Consider the following 24,434-nt stretch of genomic DNA (forward strand, 5'->3'; position numbering starts at 1 on the left):
GTATCGGTGTGGCGTGCACATCGTAACAGCAGGAAAGCGTTGAGCATTGCCATTTGTACGATGTGGACGGCCAACTTTTTGTACCACACCTTGGCCTTTCTCAAAGCACTGTATGGTTGGAGGAGTTGATCAGAGAGATCAACCCCCCCCCCCATGCTTTTGTTGTAGCCCAGTACACAGTCCGGTTTGCAGACCTGTGTAGAGGTACCCCGTACAGTGCTGAGGGCTCTGCCATCACCATGTATGGTGGTCAAGAGAAGGACATCCCTCTTGTCCTTGTACTTGACCACCAGCAGGTGGTCGCTACATTGGGCCTTGCTCTCACCTTTTCTGAGCATCTGCCGAAGTAGCGTCTTTGGGAGGCCTCTCTGATTTTTGCACACAGTACCGCAGGCTGCGGTACCTCGCGCAGAGAGGGATTTGTAGAGTGGGATGCTGGTATAAAAGTTATCAGTATAGAGGTGATAACCTTTATCCAGCAGTGGGTGCACCAAATCCCACACGATCTTCCCACTCACTCCCAGGACAGGAGGACACTCAGGGGGTTCAATCCTGCTGTCCTTCCCTTCATACACTCTAAACCTGTGGATGTACCCTGAGGCACTCTCACACAGCTTGTAGAGTTTGATTCCGTACCTGGCCCTTTTGTTGGGCAGGTATTGACGGAATCCGAGCCGCCCCTTAAAATGGACCAAGGACTCATCCACGCAGATGTCCCTTTTGGGCACGTACACTTCAGAAAACTTTTTGTTGAAGTGTTCGATGACCGGCCGAACTTTGAACAGACGGTCAAAGTTGGGGTCATCTCGTGCGGGACACTGTGCATTATCGGAATAATGCAGGAATTTATGGATGGCCTCAAAACGTCTCCGAACCATGGCCATTCGGAATACTGGAGTGTTATATAAAACATCTACACTCCAATATTGCCGCATTTCTGGCTTCTTCACGATCCCCATGTGGAGGACCAGGCCCCAAAACTGCATCATTTCAACTGCGTCTACAGGAGACCAGTTGGAAAATTATGTACCGGGGTTTTGCTCCAAAAATTGACGAGCATACAAATTAGTTTGCTCCACCATGAGGTTAATAAAATCCTCAGAGAAAAAGACTTTGAAAAAGTCTGTTTCTGTGAGGCCCGTGGTGTCAAACTTGATTCCTGATTCTGCCACAAAATCAGGAATCAGTGGCTCGTAATTTTCGGGGGGCGAGGTCCATGTGGGTTCCGCAGTGGGGAGCGCTGGTTCAGGAGTGGTGGGGGCTGCCTCATCTTCTGTCCTGGGGCGTCTGCGTGGTGGTTCCGCAGGACCCGAGGAGGAGGAAGAGGATGAAGAATAAGAAAAGTGAAGAAAAGTGGGATCCTCTCCCTCGCTATCAGTGTCGGAGGCAAGGAAAGCATATGCCTCCTCCAATGAATAGCGCTGTTGGGACGAACGGGACGAGCGGGACATTTTTGTGTGAATATGGTGATTGGGTGCACTTTATTGATAACTGTATGTGTATGTGTGGGGGGATAGTGATTTGTGCAAACTTATCTGAAAAGAAAATGCTAAAAGGAGAAGAAAAACCTGTAAAAAAAAAAAAGGCAGGCACAAACTCTGATAAGAGAACTGCGTCACTTATCAAAGTTTGGCGGCTGCGGGATGTGTGTACGGAGGTTGCGCAAAAAGGCTGAAGGGAAAAAAGCGAGCGCGAGAGTTGATCGGTGAACTGCGTCACCAATCAACGCTCGGCGGCTGTTAAATGGGCGCACGGAAGGAGGTGCAAAGGGGGGTAAAAAGAGGGGGAAGGGAGATGGGGTGGAAGTGGGGATTGGGCAGGGATCAGTGATCAAAACGTACGGTTGTAGTCAGGTGGCGCAAAAGGGGGGTGAAAAAAAAAAAAAGGAAAACGGCAGGCACAAACTCTGATAAGTGAACTGCGTCACTTATCAAACTTTGGCGGCTGCGGAATGTGTGTACGGAGTTGGCGCAACGGGGGTGAGGGAAAAAAAGCGAGCGCGAGCGTTGATCGGTGAACTGCGTCACCAATCAACGTTCGGCGGCTGTTAAATGGGCGCACGGAAGGAGGTGCAAAGGGGGGTAAAAAGAGGGGGAAGGGAGATGGGGGTGGAAGTGGGGATTGGGCAGGGATCAGTGATCAAAACGTACGGTTGTAGTCAGGTGGCGCAAAAGGGGGGTGAAAAAAAAAAAAAGGAAAACGGCAGGCACAAACTCTGATAAGTGAACTGCGTCACTTATCAAACTTTGGCGGCTGCGGAATGTGTGTACGGAGTTGGCGCAACGGGGGCGAGGGAAAAAAAGCGAGCGCGAGCGTTGATCAGTGAACTGCGTCACCAATCAACGTTCGGCGGCTGTTAAATGGGCTCACGGAAGGAGGTGCAAAGGGGGGTAAAAAGAGGGGGAAGGGAGATGGGGGTGGAAGTGGGGATTGGGCAGGGATCAGTGATCAAAACGTACGGTTGTAGTCAGGTGGCGCAAAAGGGGGGTGAAAAAAAAAAAAAAAGGAAAACGGCAGGCACAAACTCTGATAAGTGAACTGCGTCACTTATCAAACTTTGGCGGCTGCGGAATGTGTGTACGGAGTTGGCGCAACGGGGGTGAGGGAAAAAAAGCGAGCGCGAGCGTTGATCGGTGAACTGCGTCACCAATCAACGTTCGGCGGCTGTTAAATGGGCGCACGGAAGGAGGTGCAAAGGGGGGTAAAAAGAGGGGGAAGGGAGATGGGGGTGGAAGTGGGGATTGGGCAGGGATCAGTGATCAAAACGTACGGTTGTAGTCAGGTGGCGCAAAAGGGGGGTGAAAAAAAAAAAAAAAGGAAAACGGCAGGCACAAACTCTGATAAGTGAACTGCGTCACTTATCAAACTTTGGCGGCTGCGGAATGTGTGTACGGAGTTGGCGCAACGGGGGTGAGGGAAAAAAAGCGAGCGCGAGCGTTGATCGGTGAACTGCGTCACCAATCAACGTTCGGCGGCTGTTAAATGGGCGCACGGAAGGAGGTGCAAAGGGGGGTAAAAAGAGGGGGAAGGGAGATGGGGGTGGAAGTGGGGATTGGGCAGGGATCAGTGATCAAAACGTACGGTTGTAGTCAGGTGGCGCAAAAGGGGGGTGAAAAAAAAAAAAAGGAAAACGGCAGGCACAAACTGATAAGTGAACTGCGTCACTTATCAAACTTTGGCGGCTGCGGAATGTGTGTACGGAGTTGGCGCAACGGGGGCGAGGGAAAAAAAGCGAGCGCGAGCGTTGATCGGTGAACTGCGTCACCAATCAACGCTCGGCGGCTACTAAATGTGCGCACGGAGGCGGCACAAATGGGGGTGGAGGGGGTAAAAAGAGGGGGAAGGGGGGATTGGGGTGGATGAACGGGGATTGGGCAGGGATCAGGGATAAAACTTACGTTTAGTTGTCTTCTTTCTTTAGCAGGGATTGTGGTGCTACAGGCTGCTGTGGCACCACAATACCCAGCACGGCAGGGAGATCCAGGCACAAAATCCAGCAGGGAGATCCAGCAGTATGACCGCTCTGTAGGAATCCTCAGCTAGAATGAGGACCCTGCAGAGCGGTCATACACAGGTCAGGCAGGTGACACAGACAGGTCACAGAGCGGTCATGCTGCTGCTGTGACCTGTCATTGGTGGGATCGACCATAACATCGATCCCACCAATCAGAGCTTTCCTGGTGACCTGGCTGTGACCTGCCTAGGATCGGATCTGTTCGCGCCATCCTAGGCAGGTCACAGCCAGGTCACCTGCAGGGCACAGAGCGGTCACAGCGTGATCGCCGCTGCGCCCTGTGATTGGCGCGATCGACGATGACATCGATCGCGCCAATCGGCTCCTGCAGGCCCTGCTGGGCCTGCACTGTGTCCTATCCTAGGATCGGTGCTATTAGAGCACCGATCCACGCAGGTTCCGGCAGGGCACAGCGCGGTAATACCGCGCGGTGCTCTGCGATTGGCGCGATCGATGCGATTGGCGATCGCGCCAATCCGGGGTGTTCTTGCCGGTGCCTGGCGTTGCCAGGCACCGGACCTAGGATCGAGTACATCGGTACTCGATCCTAGCCTGTGACCTCATTGTTTCAGCCGCTCCGATTGGCTGAAACAATGAGAATGGCTGTGATTGGCTGTTCAGAATTGAACAGCCAATCACAGCGATCGAGAGGGCGGGTGGGCGGCGACAATGCCCTGGATGCCGAGGCCATCTCCCCCCAGGTGAGATGGCGTCGGAATTTTAATGCGATCACCGCGACTTAAGTCGCGGTATCGCATTAAAGGGCAGGACGTACTATCCCATCAAGGGTCAGATAGGCCCAGGGCACCTCGACGGGATAGTACGTCCAAGGTCACAGAGGGGTTAACCCCTTCATGACCTTGGGATTTTCCGGTTTTTTTTTGCTCCCCTCCTTCCCAGAGCCATAACTTTTTTATTTTTCCGTCAATATGGCCATGTGAGGGCTTATTTTTTGCGGGACGAGTTTTACTTTAGGTTTTACCATGTCATACACTGGAAAACGGGAAAAAAATTCCAAGTGCAGTGAAATTGCAAACAAAGTGCAGTGCCACACTTGTTTTTTATTTGGCTTTTTTGCTAGGTTCACTAAATGCTAAAACTGATCTGCTATTACGATTCTCCAGGTCATTACGAGTTTATAGACACCAAACATGCCTAGGTTCTTTTTTATCTAAGTGGTGAAAAAAAATTCCAAACTTTGCTAAAAAAAATAATAAAATTGCGCCATTTTCCGATACCCGTAGCGTCTCCATTTTTCGTAACCTGGGGTTGGGTGAGGGCTTACTTTTTGCATGCCGCGCTGATATTTTTAATGATACCACTTTTGTGCAGATAAGTTCTTTTGATCGCCTGTTATTGCATTTTAATGCAATGTCACGGCGACCCAAAAAATTTAATTCTGGAGTTTCGAATTTTTTTCTCGCTGCGCCATTCAGCGATCAGGTTAATCCTTTTTTTAATTGATAGAGCCGGCGATTCTGAACGCGGCGATACCAAATATGTGTAGGTTTGATTTTTTTTTTTATTGTTTTATTTTGAATGGGGCAAAGGGCGGGTGATTTAAACTTTTATATTTTTTTTTATTTTTTTCACATTTTTTTAAAACTTTTTTTAAACTTTTGCCATGCTTCAATAGCCTCCATCAGAGGCTAGAAGCTGGCACAACTCGATCGGCACAGCTACATAGCAGTGATCATCAGATCGCTGCTATGTAGCTGAATTGCAGGCTTGCTATGAGCGCTGACCACAGGGTGGCGCTCACAGCAGGCCAGCATCAGTAACCATAGAGGTCTCAAGGACCTCTATGGTTACTGTCCTGATGCATCGCTGACCCCCGATCATGTGATGGGGTCGGCGGTGCGCTAAGTTCTGGCCCTATGGCCGGAAGCGCCGGTTAAATGCCGCTGTCAGCATTTGACAGCGGCGTTTAACTAGTTAATAGCGGCGGGTGAATCGCGATTCCACCTGCCGCTATTGCGCGCACATGTCAGCTGTTCAAAACAGCTGACATGTCCCGGCTTTGATGCGGGCTCACCTATCCCGTCCGAGGTCAGAAAGGGGTTAAAGGGGTTTTCCCATGAACAAAAGTTCATTTTAAGGCTATGTGTAGACATTCAGGATTTTTCATGTTTTTTTTCGGTGGTTTTCTGCTGCCAAAACGCTTAAAAAATACTTACATTAAGCATCCCATCATTTTTAATGCATTCCGTAATTTCTGTGCCCATGCTGCGTTTTTTTCCCCGCAAAAAAAGCGCAGCATATTCATTAATTTTCCTGATTTTTTTTTTTGCGGTTTTGACGCTTTATTATTGCATTGGGAAGCTCCAGAAAAATCTGCAAAAAAAACGCACAAAAAAGTGAGGAAAATGCTAAAAAAAAAACGCGAGTGGATTTCCTGCGCAGGGAGTCCTGTTTTGCTCAGGAAAATTCTGCAGACATTCCTCAACGTGTGCACATAGCCTAAAAATTGTCTGTATCTGACAGTGTACTGAACATGCTCCTGGGCAGGGGAGGAAGCAAAAGACCATACATTACAGCAGGAGATCGCAGAGGATACATTTTGTGAGGTAAAATATTGTTTAAAAACAGTCGGTGAAATATTTAACCTGACAAAATGAATCCACTGTTATCTCCTGCTGTAATGTCAGTATTGTCTTTTGCTTCCTCCCCTGCCTAGGAGATGTGGTATGCTCCGTACACGGTCAGACACAGACAATTTTTAAAATGAACTTTCGTTCTTGAGAAAACCCCTTTAGGCTATATTCACACTTAGCGGTTTTTACCGCGGAACCGCCGCGATTTTGATGCTGCGGGTCCGCAGCAGTTTCCATAGCATTTACAGTAACATGTAAACCCTATGGAAACCGCAAACCGCTGTGCACATGCTGCGGGAAAAACCGCGCGGGAACGCAGCGGTTTACAACCCGCAGCATGTCACTTCTTTGTGCAGAATCGCTGTGATTCTGCACCCATAGGAATACATTGAACCGCTTACTTCCCGCATGGGGCTGTGCCCACGTTGCGGGAAGTAAGTGGATAATGTGCGGGTGGTACCCGGGGTGGAGGAGAGGAGACTCTCCTCCAGGCCCTGGGAACCATATTTGGGGTTAAAAAATAAAAAATCTGGTTATACTCACCCTCTGATGTCCGGAGCTCCTGGGCGCTGCACGCGGCCATCCGGTCAGAGTTGCTGTGCGACCAGGACCTGCGGTGACGTCGCGGTCACATGACCGTGACGTCACGAAGGGTCCTTCTCCCACAGCATCTTTGGAACCGGACCGCCGGGTGCAGCGCCCAGGAGATCCGGACATCAGAGGGTGAGTATAACCAATTTTTATTATTTTTAACATTACTATTGATGCTGCATATTGCTGCATATGCAGCATCAATAGTATAGGCGGAAACCCGCAGCGGAAAACGCGGAACAAACCGCGATAAATCTGCAGGGAGAACCGCAGTTGTTTTGCCCTGCAGATTTATCAAATCCGCTGCGGGAGAACACGCAGGGACCCGACGCAAGGTGTGAACATAACCTTAATGTGATCGGCTTCCTATGCCTGTAGACACGTCGTGCATCTGCCACCAGGATCAGCCAAATGATTCACTGCGCCACCATCTTTGTGCAGACAGATAGCGGCGGTCACATTAAAACTGAGCATCCGCTCTTCCTGTACAAAGATGGCGGAGGTCAGTGAATCATTCGGCTCATCCCGGCGGTGACGTGTTCGTGACGGTGTTCCGCTGGTGGTACCGCGCAAGATGCTGCGTACGGCATATACAGTCTGTGGGTGTGGTGTGCACGGCATATACAGTGTTTGGTGCGTACGGCGTATACAGTGTGTGTGGCATATATACAGTGTGTAGGTGTGGTGCATATGGCATCTACAGTGTGGGTGTGGTGCGTATGGCATATACAGTGTGCGTGTGGTGCGTATGGCATATACAGTGTGGGTGTGGTGCGTACGGCGTATACATTGTGTGTGTGGTGCGTACGGCGTATACAGTGTGGGTGTGGTGTGTACGGCATATACAATGTGCATGTGGTGCGTACGGCGTATACATTGTGCGTGTGGTGCGTACGGCGTATACAGTGTGGTGCGTACGGCATATACAGTGTGTGCGCTTGGTGCGTATGCATATACAGTGGGTATGGTGCGTACGGCATATACAGTGTGCGTACGGCATATACAGTTTGTGCGTTTGGTGCGTATGCATATACAGTGGGTGTGGTGCGTACGGCATATACAGTGTGTGAGGTGCGTACGGCGTACACAGTGTGTGGTGCGACGGTGTTCCGCTGGTGGTGCCGCACAAGAGGCTGGTACCACCATCAGTTTCCATATTGAGACACCCATCACTTGGGTGTCCCAATATGAAGGTCGGTGAATTTCCACCGCTTGGAATTCTGGGATCCGGACACATCTGGATGGAACAGGATGTGAAGACACTACAAGGTAAGTGTATATTAAGATAATACAACACTAGCTATTTTCAACCAGTTACAAACCACCCTGTTTCATCGAAATTAAGACCTACCTTGAAAGGAAAACCTAGCATGATTTTCTAAGGTTTTTGGAGTATGCTTGAAATATAAGCCCTACTCCAAAAATACCATAAGCTCTAGTTAGTCAGGGCCGGAATTAGGGCAGGTGATGGGCAAACTGGGCAATTTCTCAGGATCACTACTATCTTGGGGCCTCTATAATTTCTATTCTGAGATTAAGATTGCTTAAAGACTTTTGTCATGATGTTACCAAAGGTCCTTTAACTGTGGGACTTTAGAGGAATTGAAGAGGAAACAGGCTGGTACAGTATGTACCGTATGTGCAGTGTGTGTATATACATGTGTATGTATGTTCAGTGTGTCTGTATATACGCGTGTATATACATGTGTGTATGTGCAGTGTGAGTATGTGATGATGACATGAATTTGAATAAATATTGATTTATTTTTTTGCTTGTTAAAGAATAATTGTGGATTGTTGTACAGGGACAAAATTAAGACATCCACTGAAAATAAGCCCTCATCCATCTTTTTGAGCAAAAAAATATAGAACCCTGACTTATTTTTGGGAATTGGGGTATATACCGTGTTTTTCGGACTATAAGACGCACCGTACCATAAGACGCACCCCAAATTTGGGGTGAAAATTGCAGAAAAAAATATTTTTTTATAAGATGGGGGTCCGTCTTATTGTCCGAATTTAAGATCTCTTACCTGAGGGCAGGCAGTGGCAGAGCAGGGTCACAGGAGGCATGGTGGTGGCAGAGGTGAGGTGATGCTGAGGTGCGGTGGGCGGAACGGTGTGCACCTGAGCAGGGTCCCATCCTGCTTAGGTGGGCGACGCCATGGCCTGGTGTCCATGGGGAGGTTGCGGCAGTGCTGTGGCGCCGGCAGATGTGCGGTCACATCCTCAGGTGGCGGCAGCCAGGGTCCCTTCCACATTTGAGGTGACGCCACGGCAGTATTGAAGGAGAGCAGCAGAGCTGGGTGAGTCACGGTTTTCCCGGTGGCGGCGGGCATACCGACATTGGGGCGGCGACAGAGGTGCAGGGATGATGTGGCGCGGTGACCAGTATGGCGTGAGCAGGGTCCCGTTCACATTTGAGGTGAATCCGCGGCCCGGTATTGAAGGAGAGCAGCAGAGCTGGGTGAGTTACGGTTTTCCCGGTGGTGGCGGCGGCCATCTTTCTGAGGCCGCGTGTGCGCAGATTCAGTACTCTGCTTCCCAGGGCTTCAGGAAAATGGCTGCGGGAGGCCGCGCGTGCGCAGATGGAGATCGCGGCGGCCATTTTCCTGAAGCCGAGATCTCAATCTGCGAACTCGACTTCAGGAAAATAGCCGCCACAATCTCTATCTGCGCACGCGCGGCCTCCCGCGGCCATTTTCCTGAAGTGTGAGGAAGCAGAAAACGCAATCTGCGCACGCGCGGCCTCAGGAAGATGGCCGCCACCACCGGGAAAACCGTAAGTCACCCAGCTCTGCTTCTCTCCGTCAATAACGGGCCACGTATTCACCTCAAATGTGGACAGGACCCTGCTCACGCCATACCGGTCACCGCGCCACATCATCCCCGCACCTCTGTCGCCGCCACAATGCCGGTAAGCCTACCTTCCAACTATAAGACGCACCTTCCATTTTCCTCACAATTTTTTTGGGGAAAAAGTGCGTCTTATAGTCGGAAAAATACGGTATGATAATGTCCAACAGTGACTTTTAAATGTGCCAATGCCTTCTAGTTAAAGCTCAGGGTTTTGTGTTTTTTTTGTCTTGGGTCAAACAAATCTCTTTTTGTCATTTAAAGAAACATCTGCCTCATATCATTGTAGAACTGCACACAATATACTGGGCAGAGGGTTTCCGAGTATAGAGAACATACCGAAAAAGAATGTAAGATGTCAGAAAAAAGGTGGCATAAGAAAAGTTACTTTATTAAAACTATCCAGCCACGTGATGATTTTACAGGTAAATATTTGTAATTTTGTTAACACCTGGACATTCAGGCCATGTTCACACCATCCTTTTTTTCATGCGGAATCGCTGCGGGTCCGCAGCTGTTTTCCATGCAGGGTACATTACAATGTACCCTATGGAAAACAGGAACTGCTGTGCCCACATTGCGGAAAATCGCGAAAAAAGCCGCACTGAATAGCCGCGGTAAAAAAGAAGTACCATGTCACTTCTTTTTGCGGAACTGCAGCGGTTCTGCACCCATAGACCTCCATTGTGAGGTCAAACCCGCAGTAAAACCCGCAGATGAAAAAAATATCTGCGGGTTTTCTGCGGTTTGTGGTGCAGAACCGCTGCAGTGTGGCTGCCCCCCCCGTGCTCCGATGCCACCCCCCCATGCTCCGATGCCACCCTCCCGTACTCCGACGCCCCCCCCCCCCCCCCCCGTGCCCTCATCTCCCCCCCTTATACTTACCCGGCCTCCCGGTGTCCGTCCGTCCGTCTTCTCCCTGGGCGCCGCCATCTTGCAAAATGGCCGGCAGATTCGTTACAAAGTGCATTTTGATCACTGAGATATAACCTATATCAGTGATCAAAATAAAAAAAATAGTAAATGACCCCCCCTCTCCCCCCCTTTGTCACCCCCATAGGTAGGGACAATAAAAAAATTAAGAATTTTTTTTATTTTTCACTAAGGTTAGAATAGGGTTAGAGGTAAGGTTAGGGGTAGGGTTACGGTATTTTCAGCCATTTTAACCTAAAAAAACTTCCTAGAAAACTGCATAAAAAAACGCACCAAAAAAGCACCAAAAAAAGGACCTGCGTTTTCTGCAAAGAGCTGCGGTTTTTAGTCCTGAAAAAAAAGGAGGGAAATCATGAACGTGTGAACATAGCCTCAGTTTTTAGGAACGGTTATGGATTGATTATTGCTATGGTAAATCACATTCAATCATGCTTGGAATAGTAAATGATGGCAGTGATATGGCCTTTATATTGTGATGTCTTTTTTAGGTATACCAGGGTTTGGATATTATCACTAATAAAGTGACGTTGGAGGAACAGCAGCTCTGCAAGCATCACATGATCAGCTGCGTGGATCCACTTATCACAAATTTTACAGTAGTTGACTTCCGAAATAAAGCCGTGGCTCTTATATCCTTTCTATTTATGGCGAGCATGACAGTACTTCTGTAACCATCGCTAACCATTTATACTTCTTAATTATCAACATCGAAGATATATTTTCTAGAGATGAAATTCCAATTGTGGTTGGAGGGACAAATTACTACATTGAGTCACTGCTCTGGAAAGTTCTAGTCAACACGGTATGTATGCTTTTATCTGTTGGCCTGCTTTTTATACTTATTGACCGCTCTTTTGCATGCTGGTTAATGAAGTCCAAAATTATATAAATTACAGGGATCTCCACCTGGAGAGAAGACAGCTGCACATGGAGATCAAGTCACGGCTGATAGAAAAACTGAATTGGAGAAATTAGACTTTTCGGAGCTTCATGCTCGCTTGAAAAATGTGGATCCAGAGATGGCAGCAAAATTGCATCCACATGATAAACGTAAAGTGGCAAGGTGGGCAACATGTGTATTGTGGTAATAGATCTGGCCGTATTGCAGAGGATCTTAAGGGGAACCTGTCATGTATGTGAAAAAACTGTGTTAAAGGGAACCTGTCACCTGAATTTGGTGGGACCGGTTTTCGGTCATATGGGCGGAGTTTTCGGGTGTTTGATTCACCCTTTCCTTACCCGCTGGCTGCATGCTGGCCGCAATATTGGATTGAAGTTCATTCTATGTCCTCTGTAGTACACGTCTCCTATCTCCTCATCCCTGCAGACGCGATCACATTGCATTGCTCCGAGGATCTCCTACCTCCTCCTCCCTGCAGGCCCGGATCCAAAATGGCCACGAGGCTACTTCCGGGTCCTGCAGGGAGGTGGCTTACAAGCGCCTTCTCGGAGCAGGCGTCTGTAAGCCTCCAGCAGTGTACGTCAGATCGCTGATCTGACACAGTGCACAGCAGAGTGTCAGATCAGCGATCTAAACCTAAAACATGATGCCCCCCCGGGGCAATGTTTTAAAGTAAAAAAAAAAAAAATATTCACACATGAAAAAAAAAATTCCTAAATAGAGAAAAAAAATTATATATATAATTTTTTATCTAAAATAGTTTTTATCGTATAAAAGTGCCAAAACATAAAAAAATGATATAAATGAGTTATCGCTGTAATCGTACTGACCCGAAGAATAAAGCTGCTTTATCAATTTTACCAAACGTGGAAAGGTATATAGGCCCCCCCCCCCCCCCCCAAAAAAAAAAAAAAAAAAAAAAAAGAAATTCATGAATAACTGGTTTTTGGTAATTCTGCCTCACAAAAATCGGAATAAAAAGCGATCAAAAATGTCACGTGCCCGAAATTGGTACCAATAAAAACGCCAACTCGTCCCGCAAAAAACAAGACCTCACATGACTCTGTGGACCAAAATATGGAAAAATTATAGCTCTCAAAATGTGTAACGCGAAAAATATTTTTTGCAATAAAAAGCGTCTTTTAGTGAGTGACAGCTCCCAATCATAAAAATCCGCTAGAAAACCCGCTATAATAGTAAATCAAACCCCCCTTCATCACCCCCTTAGTTAGGGAAAAATTAAAAAAATGTATTTATTTCCATTTTCCCGCTAGGGCTAGGGTTGGGGTTAGGGCTAGGGTTGGGGATAGGGCTACAATTAGGGTTGGGGCTAAAGTTAGGTTTAGGGTTGGGGCTAAAGTTAGGGTTATGGTTGGGGCCAAAGTTAGGGTTCGGATTACATTTACAGTTATGATTAGGATTAGGGATGTGTCAGGGTTAAGGGTGTGGTTAGGGTTATGGTTGGGATTAGGGGTGTGTTGGAGTTAGGGGTGTGGTTAGGGTTGGGATTAGGGGTGTGTTGGGGTTAGGGTTGTGGTTGGGATTAGGGTAGGGTTAGGGGCATGTTCGGGTTAGGGGTGTGGTTAGGTTATGGTTAGGGTTGGGACTAGGGTTAGGGATGTGTTTGGATTAGGGTTTCAGTTATAATTGGGGGGTTTCCACTGTTTAGGCACATCAAGGGCTCTCCAAATGCGACATCGCGTCCGATCTCCATTCCAGCCAATTCTGCATTGAAAAAGCAAAACAGTGCTCCTTCCCTACCGAGGGGTATCGGCGTACTCAGGATAAATTGGACAACAACTTTTGGGGTCCAATTTCTCTTGTTACTCTTGGGAAAATAAAAATTTGGGGGGCTAAAAAAACATTTTTGTGGGAAAAAAAAAGATTTTTTATTTTCACGGCTCTGCGTTATAAACTGTAGTGAAACACTTGGGGCTTCAAAGTTCCCACAACACATCTAGATAAGTTCCTTAGGGGGTCTAGTTTCCATTATGGGGTCACTTGTGGGGCGTTTCTACTGTTTGGGTACATCAGGGCTCTGCAAATGCAACGTGACGCTTGCAGAGCAATCCATCTAAGTCTGTATTCCAAATGGCGCTCCTTCCCTTCCGAGCTCTGCCATGCGCTCAAACGGTGGTTTACCCCCACATATGGGGTATCAGCATACTCAGGACAAATTGTACAACCACTTTTGTGGTCCAATTTCTCTTGTTACCCTGGGGAAAATAAAAATTTGGGGGGCTAAAAAAACATTTTTATTTTTACGGCTCTGCGTTATAAACTAGTGGAAACACTTGGGGGTCCAAAGTTCTCACAACACATCTAAATAAGTTCCTTTGGGGGTCTAGTTTCCAGTATGGCGTCACTTGTGTGGGGTTTCCACTGTTTAGGTACATTAGGGGCTCTGCAAACGCAATGTGATGCCTGCATACCATTCCATCTAAGTCTGCATTCCAAACGGCGCTCCTTGCCTTCCGCGCTCTGCCATGCGCCCAAACAGTGGTTCCCCCCCACATATGGGGTATCGGCGTACTCAGGACAAATTGGACAACAACCTTTGGGGTCCAATTTCTCCAGTTACCCTTGAAAGAATACAAAACTAGAGGCTAAAAAATAATTTTTGTGGCGAAAAAAAAAAAAAAATTATTTTCACAGCTCTGTTATAAACTGTAGTGAAACACTTGGGGGTTCAAAGCTCTCACAACACATCTAGATAAGTTTCTTAGGGGTCTACTTTCCAAAATGGTGTCACTTGTGGGGGGTTTCAATGTTTAGGCACATCAGGGGCTCTCCAAACGCAGCATGGCGTCCCATCTCAATTTTAGTCAATTTTGCATTGAAAAGTCAAATGGCGCTCCTTCCCTTCCGAGCTCTGCCATGCGCCCAAACCGTGGTTTACCCCCACATATGGGGTATCGGCGTACTCAGGACAAATTGTACAACTTTTGGGGTCCATTTTCTCCTGTTACCCTTGGTAAAATAAAACAAATTGGAGCTGAAGTAAATTTTTTGTGAAAAAAAGTTAAATGTTCATTTTTTTCCTTCCATGTTGCTTCTGCTGCTGTGAAGCACCTGAAGGGTTAATAAACTTTTTGAGTGTGGTTTTGAGCACCTTGAGGGGTGCAGTTTTTAGAATGGTGTCTCTTTTGGGTATTTTCAGCCATATAGACCCCTCAAACTGACTTCAAATGTGAGGTGGTCCCTAAAAAAAATAGTTTTGTAAATATCGTAAAAATGAGAAATCCCTGGTCAAATTTTAACCCTTATAACTTCCTAGCAAAAAAAAAATTTAGTTTCCAAAATTGTGCTGATGTAAAGTAGACATGTGGGTAATGTTATTTATTAACTATTTTGTGTCACATCTCTCTCGTTTAACAGAATAAAAATTCAAAATTTGAAAATTGCGAAATTTTCAAAATTTTCGCCAAATTTCAATTTTTTTCACAAATAAACACAAAAATTATCAACCTAAATTTACCACTAACATGAAGCCCAATATGTCACGAAAAAACAGTCTCGGAACCGCTAGGATCCGTTGAAGTGTTCCTGAGTTATTACCTCATAAAGGGACACTGGTCAGAATTGAAAAAAACGGCAAGGTCATGAAGGGGTTAAACATTCCAAAAATTCCTGTGAAACACCTGAAGGGTTAATAAACTTCTTGAATGTGGTTTTGAGCACCTTGAGGGGTGCAGTTTTTAGAATGGTTTCACACTTGGGTATTTTCTATCATATAGACCCCTCAAATCTTAGACTTCAAATGAGATGTGGTCCCTAAAAAAAAAATGATGTTGTAAAAATAAGAAATTGCTGGTCAACTTTTAACCCTTATAACTCCCTAACAAAAAAAAAAATGTTGGTTCCAAAATTGTGCTGATGTAAAGTAGACATGTGGGAAATGTTACTGATTAAGTATTTTGTGTGACACATCTCTGTGGTTTAAGGGCATAAAAATTTAAAGTTGGAAAATAGCGAAATTTTCAAAATTTTCGCCAAATTTCAGTTTTTTTTTTTTTCACAAATAAATGCAGGTAATATCAAAGAAATTTTACCACTATCATGAAGTACAATATGTCATGAGAAAACAGTGTCAGAATCACTGGGATCCGTTGAAGAGTTCCAGAGTTATAACCTCATAAAGGGACAGTGGTCACAATTGTAAAAATTGGCCGTCATTAAAGGGAACCTGTCACCCCGTTTTTTCAGATTGAGCTATAAATACTGTTAAATAGGGCCTGCGCTGTGCGTTACTATAGTGTATGTAGTGTACCCTGATTCCCCATGTATGCTGAGAAATACATTACCAAAGTCGCCGTTTTCGCCTGTCAATCAGGCTGGTCTGGTCAGGTGGGCGTGTTCACAGCGCTCTTTTCTTCCCCAGCTTTCCGTTGGTGGCGTAGTGGTGTGCGCATGTCCAAGGTCCGAATTCCCCAAACTCGGCTTTGGGAAAATGGCCGCCGCGATCTCTTGTGCGCACGCGCGGCATCCCGCGGCCATTTTCCTGAAGCCCCGTGCAGCAGAGCACTCCATCTGCGCACGCGCGGCCCCAGGAAGATGGCCGCCCCCACCGATGAAAGGGATAACAGCGCAGATCGCGCGCTGTGTCTTCACGTGGGCGCAGGGAATTCGGACCTTGGACATGCGCACACCACTACGCCACCAACGGAAAGCTGGGGAAGAAAAGAGCGCTGTGAACACGCCCACCTGACCAGACCAGCCTGATTGACAGGCGAAAACGGCGACTTTGGTAATGTATTTCTCAGCATACATGGGGAATCAGGGTACACTACATACACTATAGTAACGCACAGCGCAGGCCCTATTTAACAGTATTTATAGCTCAATCTGAAAAAACGGGGTGACAGGTTCCCTTTAACGTGCAAACCACCCTTGGGGTAAAGGGGTTAACATTGTTTAGACACATTGTGCATTCAAAGAAATGACATTAACTTTATGGTCAATCCAGATAATAAAGGGGCCTCAGCAGACCCACCCCTGTCATACAGAAAAGTATGTACAAGTTAACCTGTAAGTGTAGCAAACACAAGTAACATTTTTAAATGTTCCTGTTTTCTGCTTGAGAAAGTCTTATAACTGATGATTGATCTATCCTGTGTCTTGTGGGATTCTGTGTTTTGGGAAATTTTGAACTGTTGAATGTCAGATTTAATGGAGTTGTATCAAGTTTATATTCATGACCTATTGCTTTCAATACTAAACATCATTAATGCAATTTTGCAACTTACAGAGAGATCTTATTTTTTTGTATTGACATTGTAAACGTAATAAGCTTTATTCACACACCATAGGTTCAGCACTGCCCCTATTCTTTGTTGACAGGCGGTAACCAATCATTGGGCTTAATGGCCTTGTGCTGACTACGTCAGCATCACCTCGGTGTGCAGTGATTGGCTGCAGCCTGACAACAAAGACTAGGGTCAGCTCCCTCCAGATTGTTATTGGACTCCCAAATAAAAGAGCATGGTGGGCTTGGGAAATAGTGTTCAAGTGACCCTACTTTACTGTATTTGAACAGGACATACTTCCAAGGATGAAGTATACATATGTGTTGAGCTGTAGCTAGGCTTTGTTTCACCCAGAGCTAAAGGAAGAACGTGCTGCCCTCACCCTATATTTTGATACTTTGGTAAGGCAAAGTGGCTTGTTGTGGCCGTTTCTCCCCACACGTCCTACTAGTTGTGACCCGGCATGTGTCTGTAGAGAGTATAAACCGAGTAGCAGTAGATGTCATTTTCAAATGTTCAGTCTCATGGTCCTAGTGGGAGCCACAAATTGCACCCCAAAGTCATTTTCCTCACTTCTGCTGGCATAGGAGATCAGAGAGTGGAAAGATGTAATGATAGCCCTGGGGCCAAATCCTTGCATTGTTTGTCCCACAACGTTTATAATATGTGCTATGAATATTACTATTACTGCAGGTTAAGCCTTGTATAACGATCATCTCTCAAGTCTCAGTATATGCTAGTGTTGCCCAAACAAGAAATAGCAATGGCATATCCACAGGTCACTTTAGCTGATTGTATAGTTAACAGAGCTCCTCTTTTTGGCTACTGCCTGGTTAAGAAGACCTCATAGGTTGGCGTCCTAGAAATAAGACACCTTAGGATAAACTTATAGTACATCCTTTAGATGTGCTATAAATATCTTTTGTCGATTGGGTTAAAAACTGTTCTTTTTGCCCGCTTCCTTTCAGTTAATGTTTGTAGCTATGTGCGATTGAGCCTGTCGGGGAGAACGCTAGACCTTTCTTAGTTATGTGCAGAACACCTAACTCAGCAGCTCCCTTTGTTTCATGTTGATCTTTGTATGAACGGCAGGTGAATAGTTGCTAAGCCTGTCTAGTGACATAGTTCTCAGCGAGATCTGACTTGCTGTAACCCATTTAGGAAATCTAGAAAGTTTGCAGTTCTCCCTGCCCTAAGGCCTCCAGGAGATGCATCTGCAGTTTGTTTAATGTGATGCTGAGTGGGACCTTTGTGACTTTTGGGGGAAGAATTCTGTCACGTCCTGAATAATACTGCCTGATGACCCAGTGACAGTGTATCTGTCACACAGGAGCCTGCAGGTATACGAAGAGTCCGGTATCTCCCATACCGAACATCTAAGACGACAGCAAGAAGAAGATGGCGGTGGTCCCTTAGGAGGCTCCTTGAGATATCGGCACCACTGCATCTTATGGCTACACTCGGACCAGGAAGGTAAGGACCAAAAAACCAATGATGCAGGACACTGAAAGGTACTTGGTCTATAATATCAAATGTTTTCTTATGTTCTATCCATGTGTGGTGTAGTATCTGAATCTCTTTCTCAAAATTTGTTTTCCAGTTCTTAATGCCAGACTGAATGCCAGGGTGGATGAAATGTTGGAGATGGGATTGATTCAGGAGCTCCAAGACTTCCATAAACGCTATAATGAGAAGATGATTGCTCAATCAGGGTAGGTTTTTTGCTTGAAGATGGAGTTCGGTGTTGCTAAGGTTACTCATAGGGAAAGATAGAATGATGTGGTTAATGGGAATGATTCAGTTTTTAGGCTAGGTAATGATGCAATTTAAAGAGTGGCTAAACTTTCATTTTTCCTTTTTAATAATGCCCAGCATGGAAAATGATTAAGCTTTGCAAATAACTTTATTAGGGAATTTATCTAAAGGCCCCTTCACATTTAGCGACGCTGCAGCGATACCGACAACGATCCGAATCGCTGCAGCGTCGCTGTTTGGTCGCTGGAGAGCTGTCACACAGACCGCTCTCCAGCGACCAACGAGGCCGGTAACCAGGGTAAACATCGGGTAACTAAGCGCAGGGCCGCGCTTAGTAACCCGATGTTTACCCTGGTTACCATGCTAAAAGTAAAAAAAAAACAAACACTACATACTTACCTACAGCCGTCTGTCCTCCAGCGCTGCGCTCTGCTTCTCTGCTCTCCTCCTGTACTGTCTGGGAGCCGGAAAGCAGAGCGGTGACGTCACCGCTCTGCTTTCCGGCTCACAGCCAGTACAGGAGGAGTGCAGAGCGCAGCGCTGGAGGACAGACAGCGGTAGGTAAGTATGTACTGTTTGTTTTTTTTTACTTTTAGCATGGTAACCAGGGTAAACATCGGGTTACTAAGCGCGGCCCTGCGCTTAGTTACCCGATGTTTACCCTGGTTACCAGTGAAGACATCGCTGGATCGGTGTCACACACGCCGATCCAGCGATGTCTCCAGGGAGTCCAGCGACGAAATAAAGTTCTGGACTTTATTCAGCGACCAACGATCTCCCAGCAGGGGCCTGATCGTTGGTCGCTGTCACACATAACGATTTAATTAACGATATCGTTGCTACGTCACAAATAGCAACGATATCGTTAACAATATCGTTATGTGTGAAGGTACCTTTAATTTCTGTAAAATAATGCATGTGAGTGGCTTCCGAACCCTTGCTTTTCCACAGTCTATTTGCCTGCCTACAGCAGCGTTGATATGAGTGCAGATGATGGCAGTGAAAGACTGGTGATGAGCGAATGTGCTCGTTGCATACTCTGGTGTTATCCAAGTATCTTGGGTGAGCTCGAATAATATGTGTTGCAGCTGTTAGACAGATGCGAATCATGCAGCCGAGGGGACTCAAACATACTATTTGATCACGCACAAGACACTCAGATAACATGCGGGCATGCTCAAATGACCACGTTATCTGAGCATGTTCACTCATCACTAGTACTGACCCTTTCACTGCCTTCATCAGTACTACAAACAAGTACATTCTGATATCAGTGCAACTAGTAATAGGCAAATTGACTGAGGAAAAGCAAGAATGTGGAAGTCATTTTCATGCACTTGTGTTTTACCGAATTGAAGACATTCCTTAATAAAATAATTGGCAAAGTTTAATACTTTCCCTTGTTGGACAAAATTATTATAAAAAAAATAAATAAATAAACAAATTAGTCCTTTTTAAAGGGAATGAATGCTTTTTGGTTAGCCATGGCAACATATCGTGCACCGTCCTACCTAACTTCTTCTTCATAGCCAGGATTATCAGCATGGCATTTTCCAATCTATTGGCTTTAAGGAATTCCATGAATACTTGGTGACAAAGGATATTACTCCAGGTCAGACGAATATTCTTCTACAGAAAGGTGACTATTATATCAGCAGTATTTTTTTTTGTAAACTCTGTAAAGAAATAAAATATTAAATACAAATGTTTAGATTTCTAATATATTTTTTTAAGCAAGTGAAGCTTATTCGTTGTGTAATTAAAAGTTTGTTATCTTTTTAACACTTAAAGCGAAACTGTCGTCAGGATTTTGCTGCAGGCATTGTCAGGTTGGAACCATTACACTGATTAAAATGATACCTGGGGTGATGAAATCTATCTTGTGGTTATTGTTTAATCTGTAACTGAAAACTGCAAACAATGAGATTCTCGTGCTTCTGGGTGGCCTGTGGACAGGGCTTTATTTGGTGCTCAGGCCTCTTGGTCATCCTTGTGGACTTAAATGACAAATCACTGAACCTTCAGTGATCTGCCTCCTATTTTATATACTGCGCTTGCACAGTTAATATTGTGGTCTTTACTAAAAAAAATTTACTCTAGCAAAAGGGCGCCAGCACAGTAGCATCTGTCGCTATCTATTTTTTTTTTTTTTTTTTTTTGCTCCACCTAAATGGTGCCGGTGGCACATGCGCAGTGGCATCTATCTGCAAACGATTCTCTCAATCAGCACCGCCAACCTCTTTTGGCTGGGTTTCAAAGGAGATTGTTACTTTATATTGCAGTGTATTGTCAAATTATAGCATGTGGTAATGAGATGATACCCTCCTCAAAAGTGACATTGCAATATCAAGAAGGAAAAGTTGTGGAATTATGAAAATCACAGGATCGATAGACATGTTAGTGATTTGCAAATGATAAAAAATGGAAAGAATTTTTATTCGGACTCCCATGACAGCACACGAGAGAGGGGATCCGCCCTTAAGGAACAGGAAACCTACAGATACAAAAGGGCGGCACCTCTCCCCATGCATCAGTTGGTTTCCTGTTCCTGAAGGGACTGGATGCCTATAGAATCTACAGGAGTCCAGGCCGGCCGGACCGATTCTGGTGGCGAGGGGGTCTCCCACTTCGGCCGGTGCGGGTACCTGATGTAGTCACGGTGGCCCTGGCAGGGCGGCACGGCGGTGACTAGGCAGCGAGGAGCGGTCGCCAGGGGGTGTCCGGTCTCCGGGGCCAGCGTCTGGTAAGTCGCCCTTCCCGTGGGCTGTGGGTCTCTCTGGACAGGGGGGGGCGCGGCGGCATCTAGGGGGCGCCAATCGGATCGTAGCTGGCCGGCCTCGGCGTTCCACAAGGGCTGCAGCGCTGACAGGAAGCGCTGAAAGCTGTGGTGACGTCGGGGGGCGGAGCCGGCGACGTCTTCCGGATCGGTGAGCTCCTGCGCATGCGCGGGGGCTCCAAGATGGCGGCGCCCACCGGAGATCATGCCGCAATCCCTCCGGAGTAACGATTGATTCCCCACAGCTGCGGGAGGGCGGGAAAATTAAACAAGCAAGCTGGGCAGGATGCGCTGACCGAAGGAGGGGCTTTATAAGGCGGCTCCAGCAGCATGTTCCCGGGTTCTGGCTCCAATTTACTGAAAATGGATTCAGATCAGGATCAGCAGGTTGTGCTGCTGGAACAAGCATCCCAGAAACCCAAGGAGAAGGAACATGAAAAGAGGAGCGATGGTTCGGGCCGCAGAAGCTCCTCCAGACAGGGGTCTGGAGGGTCAGCCAAAAAGGATCCCCCTCGTGCTTCGGTATTTCTGGGTGTGAGCAGCCACTGGTAAGTGATCTTCGAGAAAGTTCACTTAGTGACTAGTCTCCCCTCATGTGTTTTTATGTAGGGAAGGAAAAACGTCAGTAAGGCGAAGCATAGGGAATGTGCCATCTGCGGGGTTCCCTTGCCTGACTCACACCCTAAAAAACTATGTGACCCCTGTATCCAGCAGACGGTGAGGTTCTGGAAGGAAGTCTCAAGGAGATGATTAGAATGGAGGTTAAAGAGTCCTTTAAAAACCTTTCACAGTCAGGAGGTTCTAGGCAGAGAACTGAATCTGATTCGTCTATGGAAAAGGACAAGTCCGAAGAATCAGACAATTCAGCAGCATCATCCTCCTCTTCGGAAGAAGACGCTGCTCGGTTTTGCCTACCCCTAGAAAGGATAGACAAATTGGTAAAGGCGGTCAGAGGCACAATGGGAATATCGGAACCCAAGCCTCAACTATCCAAAGAACAAATGATGTTCAGTGGATTGGAGCAAAAGAGGCGCAGAGTGTTTCCTTTAAATGAGAAAATACAAGATCTTATTAATAGGGAGTGGAGAAAACCGGAGAGAAAAGGCTCCTTACCACCTGCGCAAAAACGTCGATACCCTTTTGATGACCCAGCAGTAGGTAACTGGGAGAAAGCACCAAAGCTGGATGCAGCAATTGCCAAGGTAGCTAAACGATCTTCTCTCCCATTTGAAGATATGGGAACACTTAAAGACCCCCTGGATAGGAAAGTGGATACCTTCCTGAAGGGAACCTGGGAGATGGCAGCTGGCTCCTTAAGACCTGCGGTAGCTTCAACCTGCACGGCAAGGTCAATGATGGTCTGGCTGGACCAGTTGGAGACCCAATTAAAACAAGGGGCCTCTAGAGATTCCATTCTCTCAGCATTACCTGTAATCCAGGAGGGGGCGGCTTTTTTATCAGACGCCTCAATTGACTCCGTAAAGTTGGCTGCTAGAGCAGCAGGACTTTCTAATGCTGCAAGGAGAGCCCTATGGCTGAAATGCTGGCCGGGGGATATGCAGGCAAAAGCAAAGCTCTGCGCTATCCCTTGTAAAGGCGAGTATTTATTTGGGCCTACCCTGGATGAACTCCTGGAGAAAGCAGGAGATGATAAGAAAAAGTTTCCCAACCTGTTCAATCCATACCGTCGTCCCTTCAACAAAAGAAGGTTCAACCGGGGAGGAAAGCGAGCCTTTTCACCAGGGAGAGATCGTCCCAGATGGGAGGATAGGCGAAAGCGAGGTACAGGTCTCATGTTTCGCCGTAACCAGACGGAAAATAAAAAACAAGACCAATGACTGGCAATTCCAGTGGGAGGGAGACTATTGCGTTTCTCGGCAGAGTGGTCGAAAATCACAAACAGCGTTTGGATAAAAGACACTGTTTCCCATGGTCTCAAGCTGGAATTTGTTCATATTCCACAGGACAAATTTAGTTTAACACCCTGGCGCTCATCTCCCACTGAACAATTCGCCCTAGAAGAGGAAGTGAGGACTCTTTGTTCCAAAAATGTTTTGGTAGAAGTGCCGTATTCTCAGGCAGGGAAAGGGTTTTACTCTCCCCTGTTCCTAATCCAGAAGCCTGATAAATCTTACAGGACCATTATAAATCTTAAGGGTCTCAATAAGTTTTTGGTGAAACACACTTTCAAAATGGAGTCCATCAATTCGGCAATAAAGATGCTTTTCAACAACTGTTTCATGGTAGTAGTGGATTTGAAAGATGCCTACTATCATGTACCCATTCATGCTGATTTCCAACGGTACCTGAGGGTAGCGATACTAATGGGGGGTAGGATTCAACATTTTCAATTCAGAGCACTCCCCTTTGGGATCACCTCGGCACCTAGGGTGTTTACTAAAATAATTGCGGAAGTCATGGCGCATTTAAGAGAGTCAAATATCCTTATAGTCCCCTACTTAGACGATTTCCTCATTGTAGGTAACTCGGTAGATCATTGTCTGTCACAATGGGAGATTGCTAAAACCAAACTAGAACGGTTGGGTTGGATCATAAACTTTGAAAAATCAAAATTACAGCCCCTAAATGTTCAAAAATTCCTGGGGTTAATGTTGAATTCAGTGACACAGCAGTGTCTCCTCCCTATGGAGAAAATGGACCAAATTCAGAGTTTTGTATTAAGAGCAATCAATACACCTTCCATGACACTTAGACAAGCAATGTCTCTACTTGGGTCACTCACATCTTGCATCCCAGCAGTTAAGTGGGCTCAGTTCCACACCAGGTCCCTACAAAAAGAAGTCCTGTTCCATGACAGAGCCTTAGGAGGCGCATTGAATGGGAAATTGACATTGAGGCCGATAACATTGAATTCCCTTAGATGGTGGCTAGATAAACAAAATTTATCAGCAGGGGTTCCCTGGATGGTAGATGTCACCCACGTGATAACCACGGATGCCAGCTCTTCAGGGTGGGGAGCCTATATGGGGGACATGGTGGTCCAGGGACAGTGGGAACCCTTCACAACATTTTCATCAAATCAAAGAGAGTTGTTGGCGGTTGAACTGGCTGTTAAAAAATTCCTCGTATATCTGCAGGGCCAGCACGTCAGAATTCTGTCGGACAACAGAGTGGCGGTCGCTTACATAAACCGGCAAGGGGGAACTCGTTCCGAAACTTTAATGCAGATCACGGATCGGTTGTTCCAGGTGGCAGAGCTCAATTTTCTATCTTTGACAGCTCTTCACATCAAGGGAAAAGAAAATGT

General features: G+C 46.4%; 1 protein-coding gene across 1 annotated transcript in view; it reads left to right on the plus strand.

The window, feature by feature from the left end:
• The window catches only part of TRIT1 (tRNA isopentenyltransferase 1), a 64,229-nt gene that overhangs the window by 16,001 nt on the left and 23,794 nt on the right, over nucleotides 1-24,434 (plus strand). Inside the window, exons 2-7 of the mRNA XM_069757160.1 lie at nucleotides 10,977-11,117; nucleotides 11,195-11,290; nucleotides 11,385-11,551; nucleotides 17,966-18,108; nucleotides 18,236-18,347; nucleotides 19,920-20,029. Coding sequence (XP_069613261.1) covers nucleotides 10,977-11,117; nucleotides 11,195-11,290; nucleotides 11,385-11,551; nucleotides 17,966-18,108; nucleotides 18,236-18,347; nucleotides 19,920-20,029 — 769 coding nt within the window. The remainder of the gene's footprint in view (nucleotides 1-10,976; nucleotides 11,118-11,194; nucleotides 11,291-11,384; nucleotides 11,552-17,965; nucleotides 18,109-18,235; nucleotides 18,348-19,919; nucleotides 20,030-24,434) is intronic.

Source organism: Ranitomeya imitator, chromosome 3 (genome assembly GCF_032444005.1).
Source record: "Ranitomeya imitator isolate aRanImi1 chromosome 3, aRanImi1.pri, whole genome shotgun sequence".
NCBI lineage: Eukaryota > Metazoa > Chordata > Amphibia > Anura > Dendrobatidae > Ranitomeya > Ranitomeya imitator.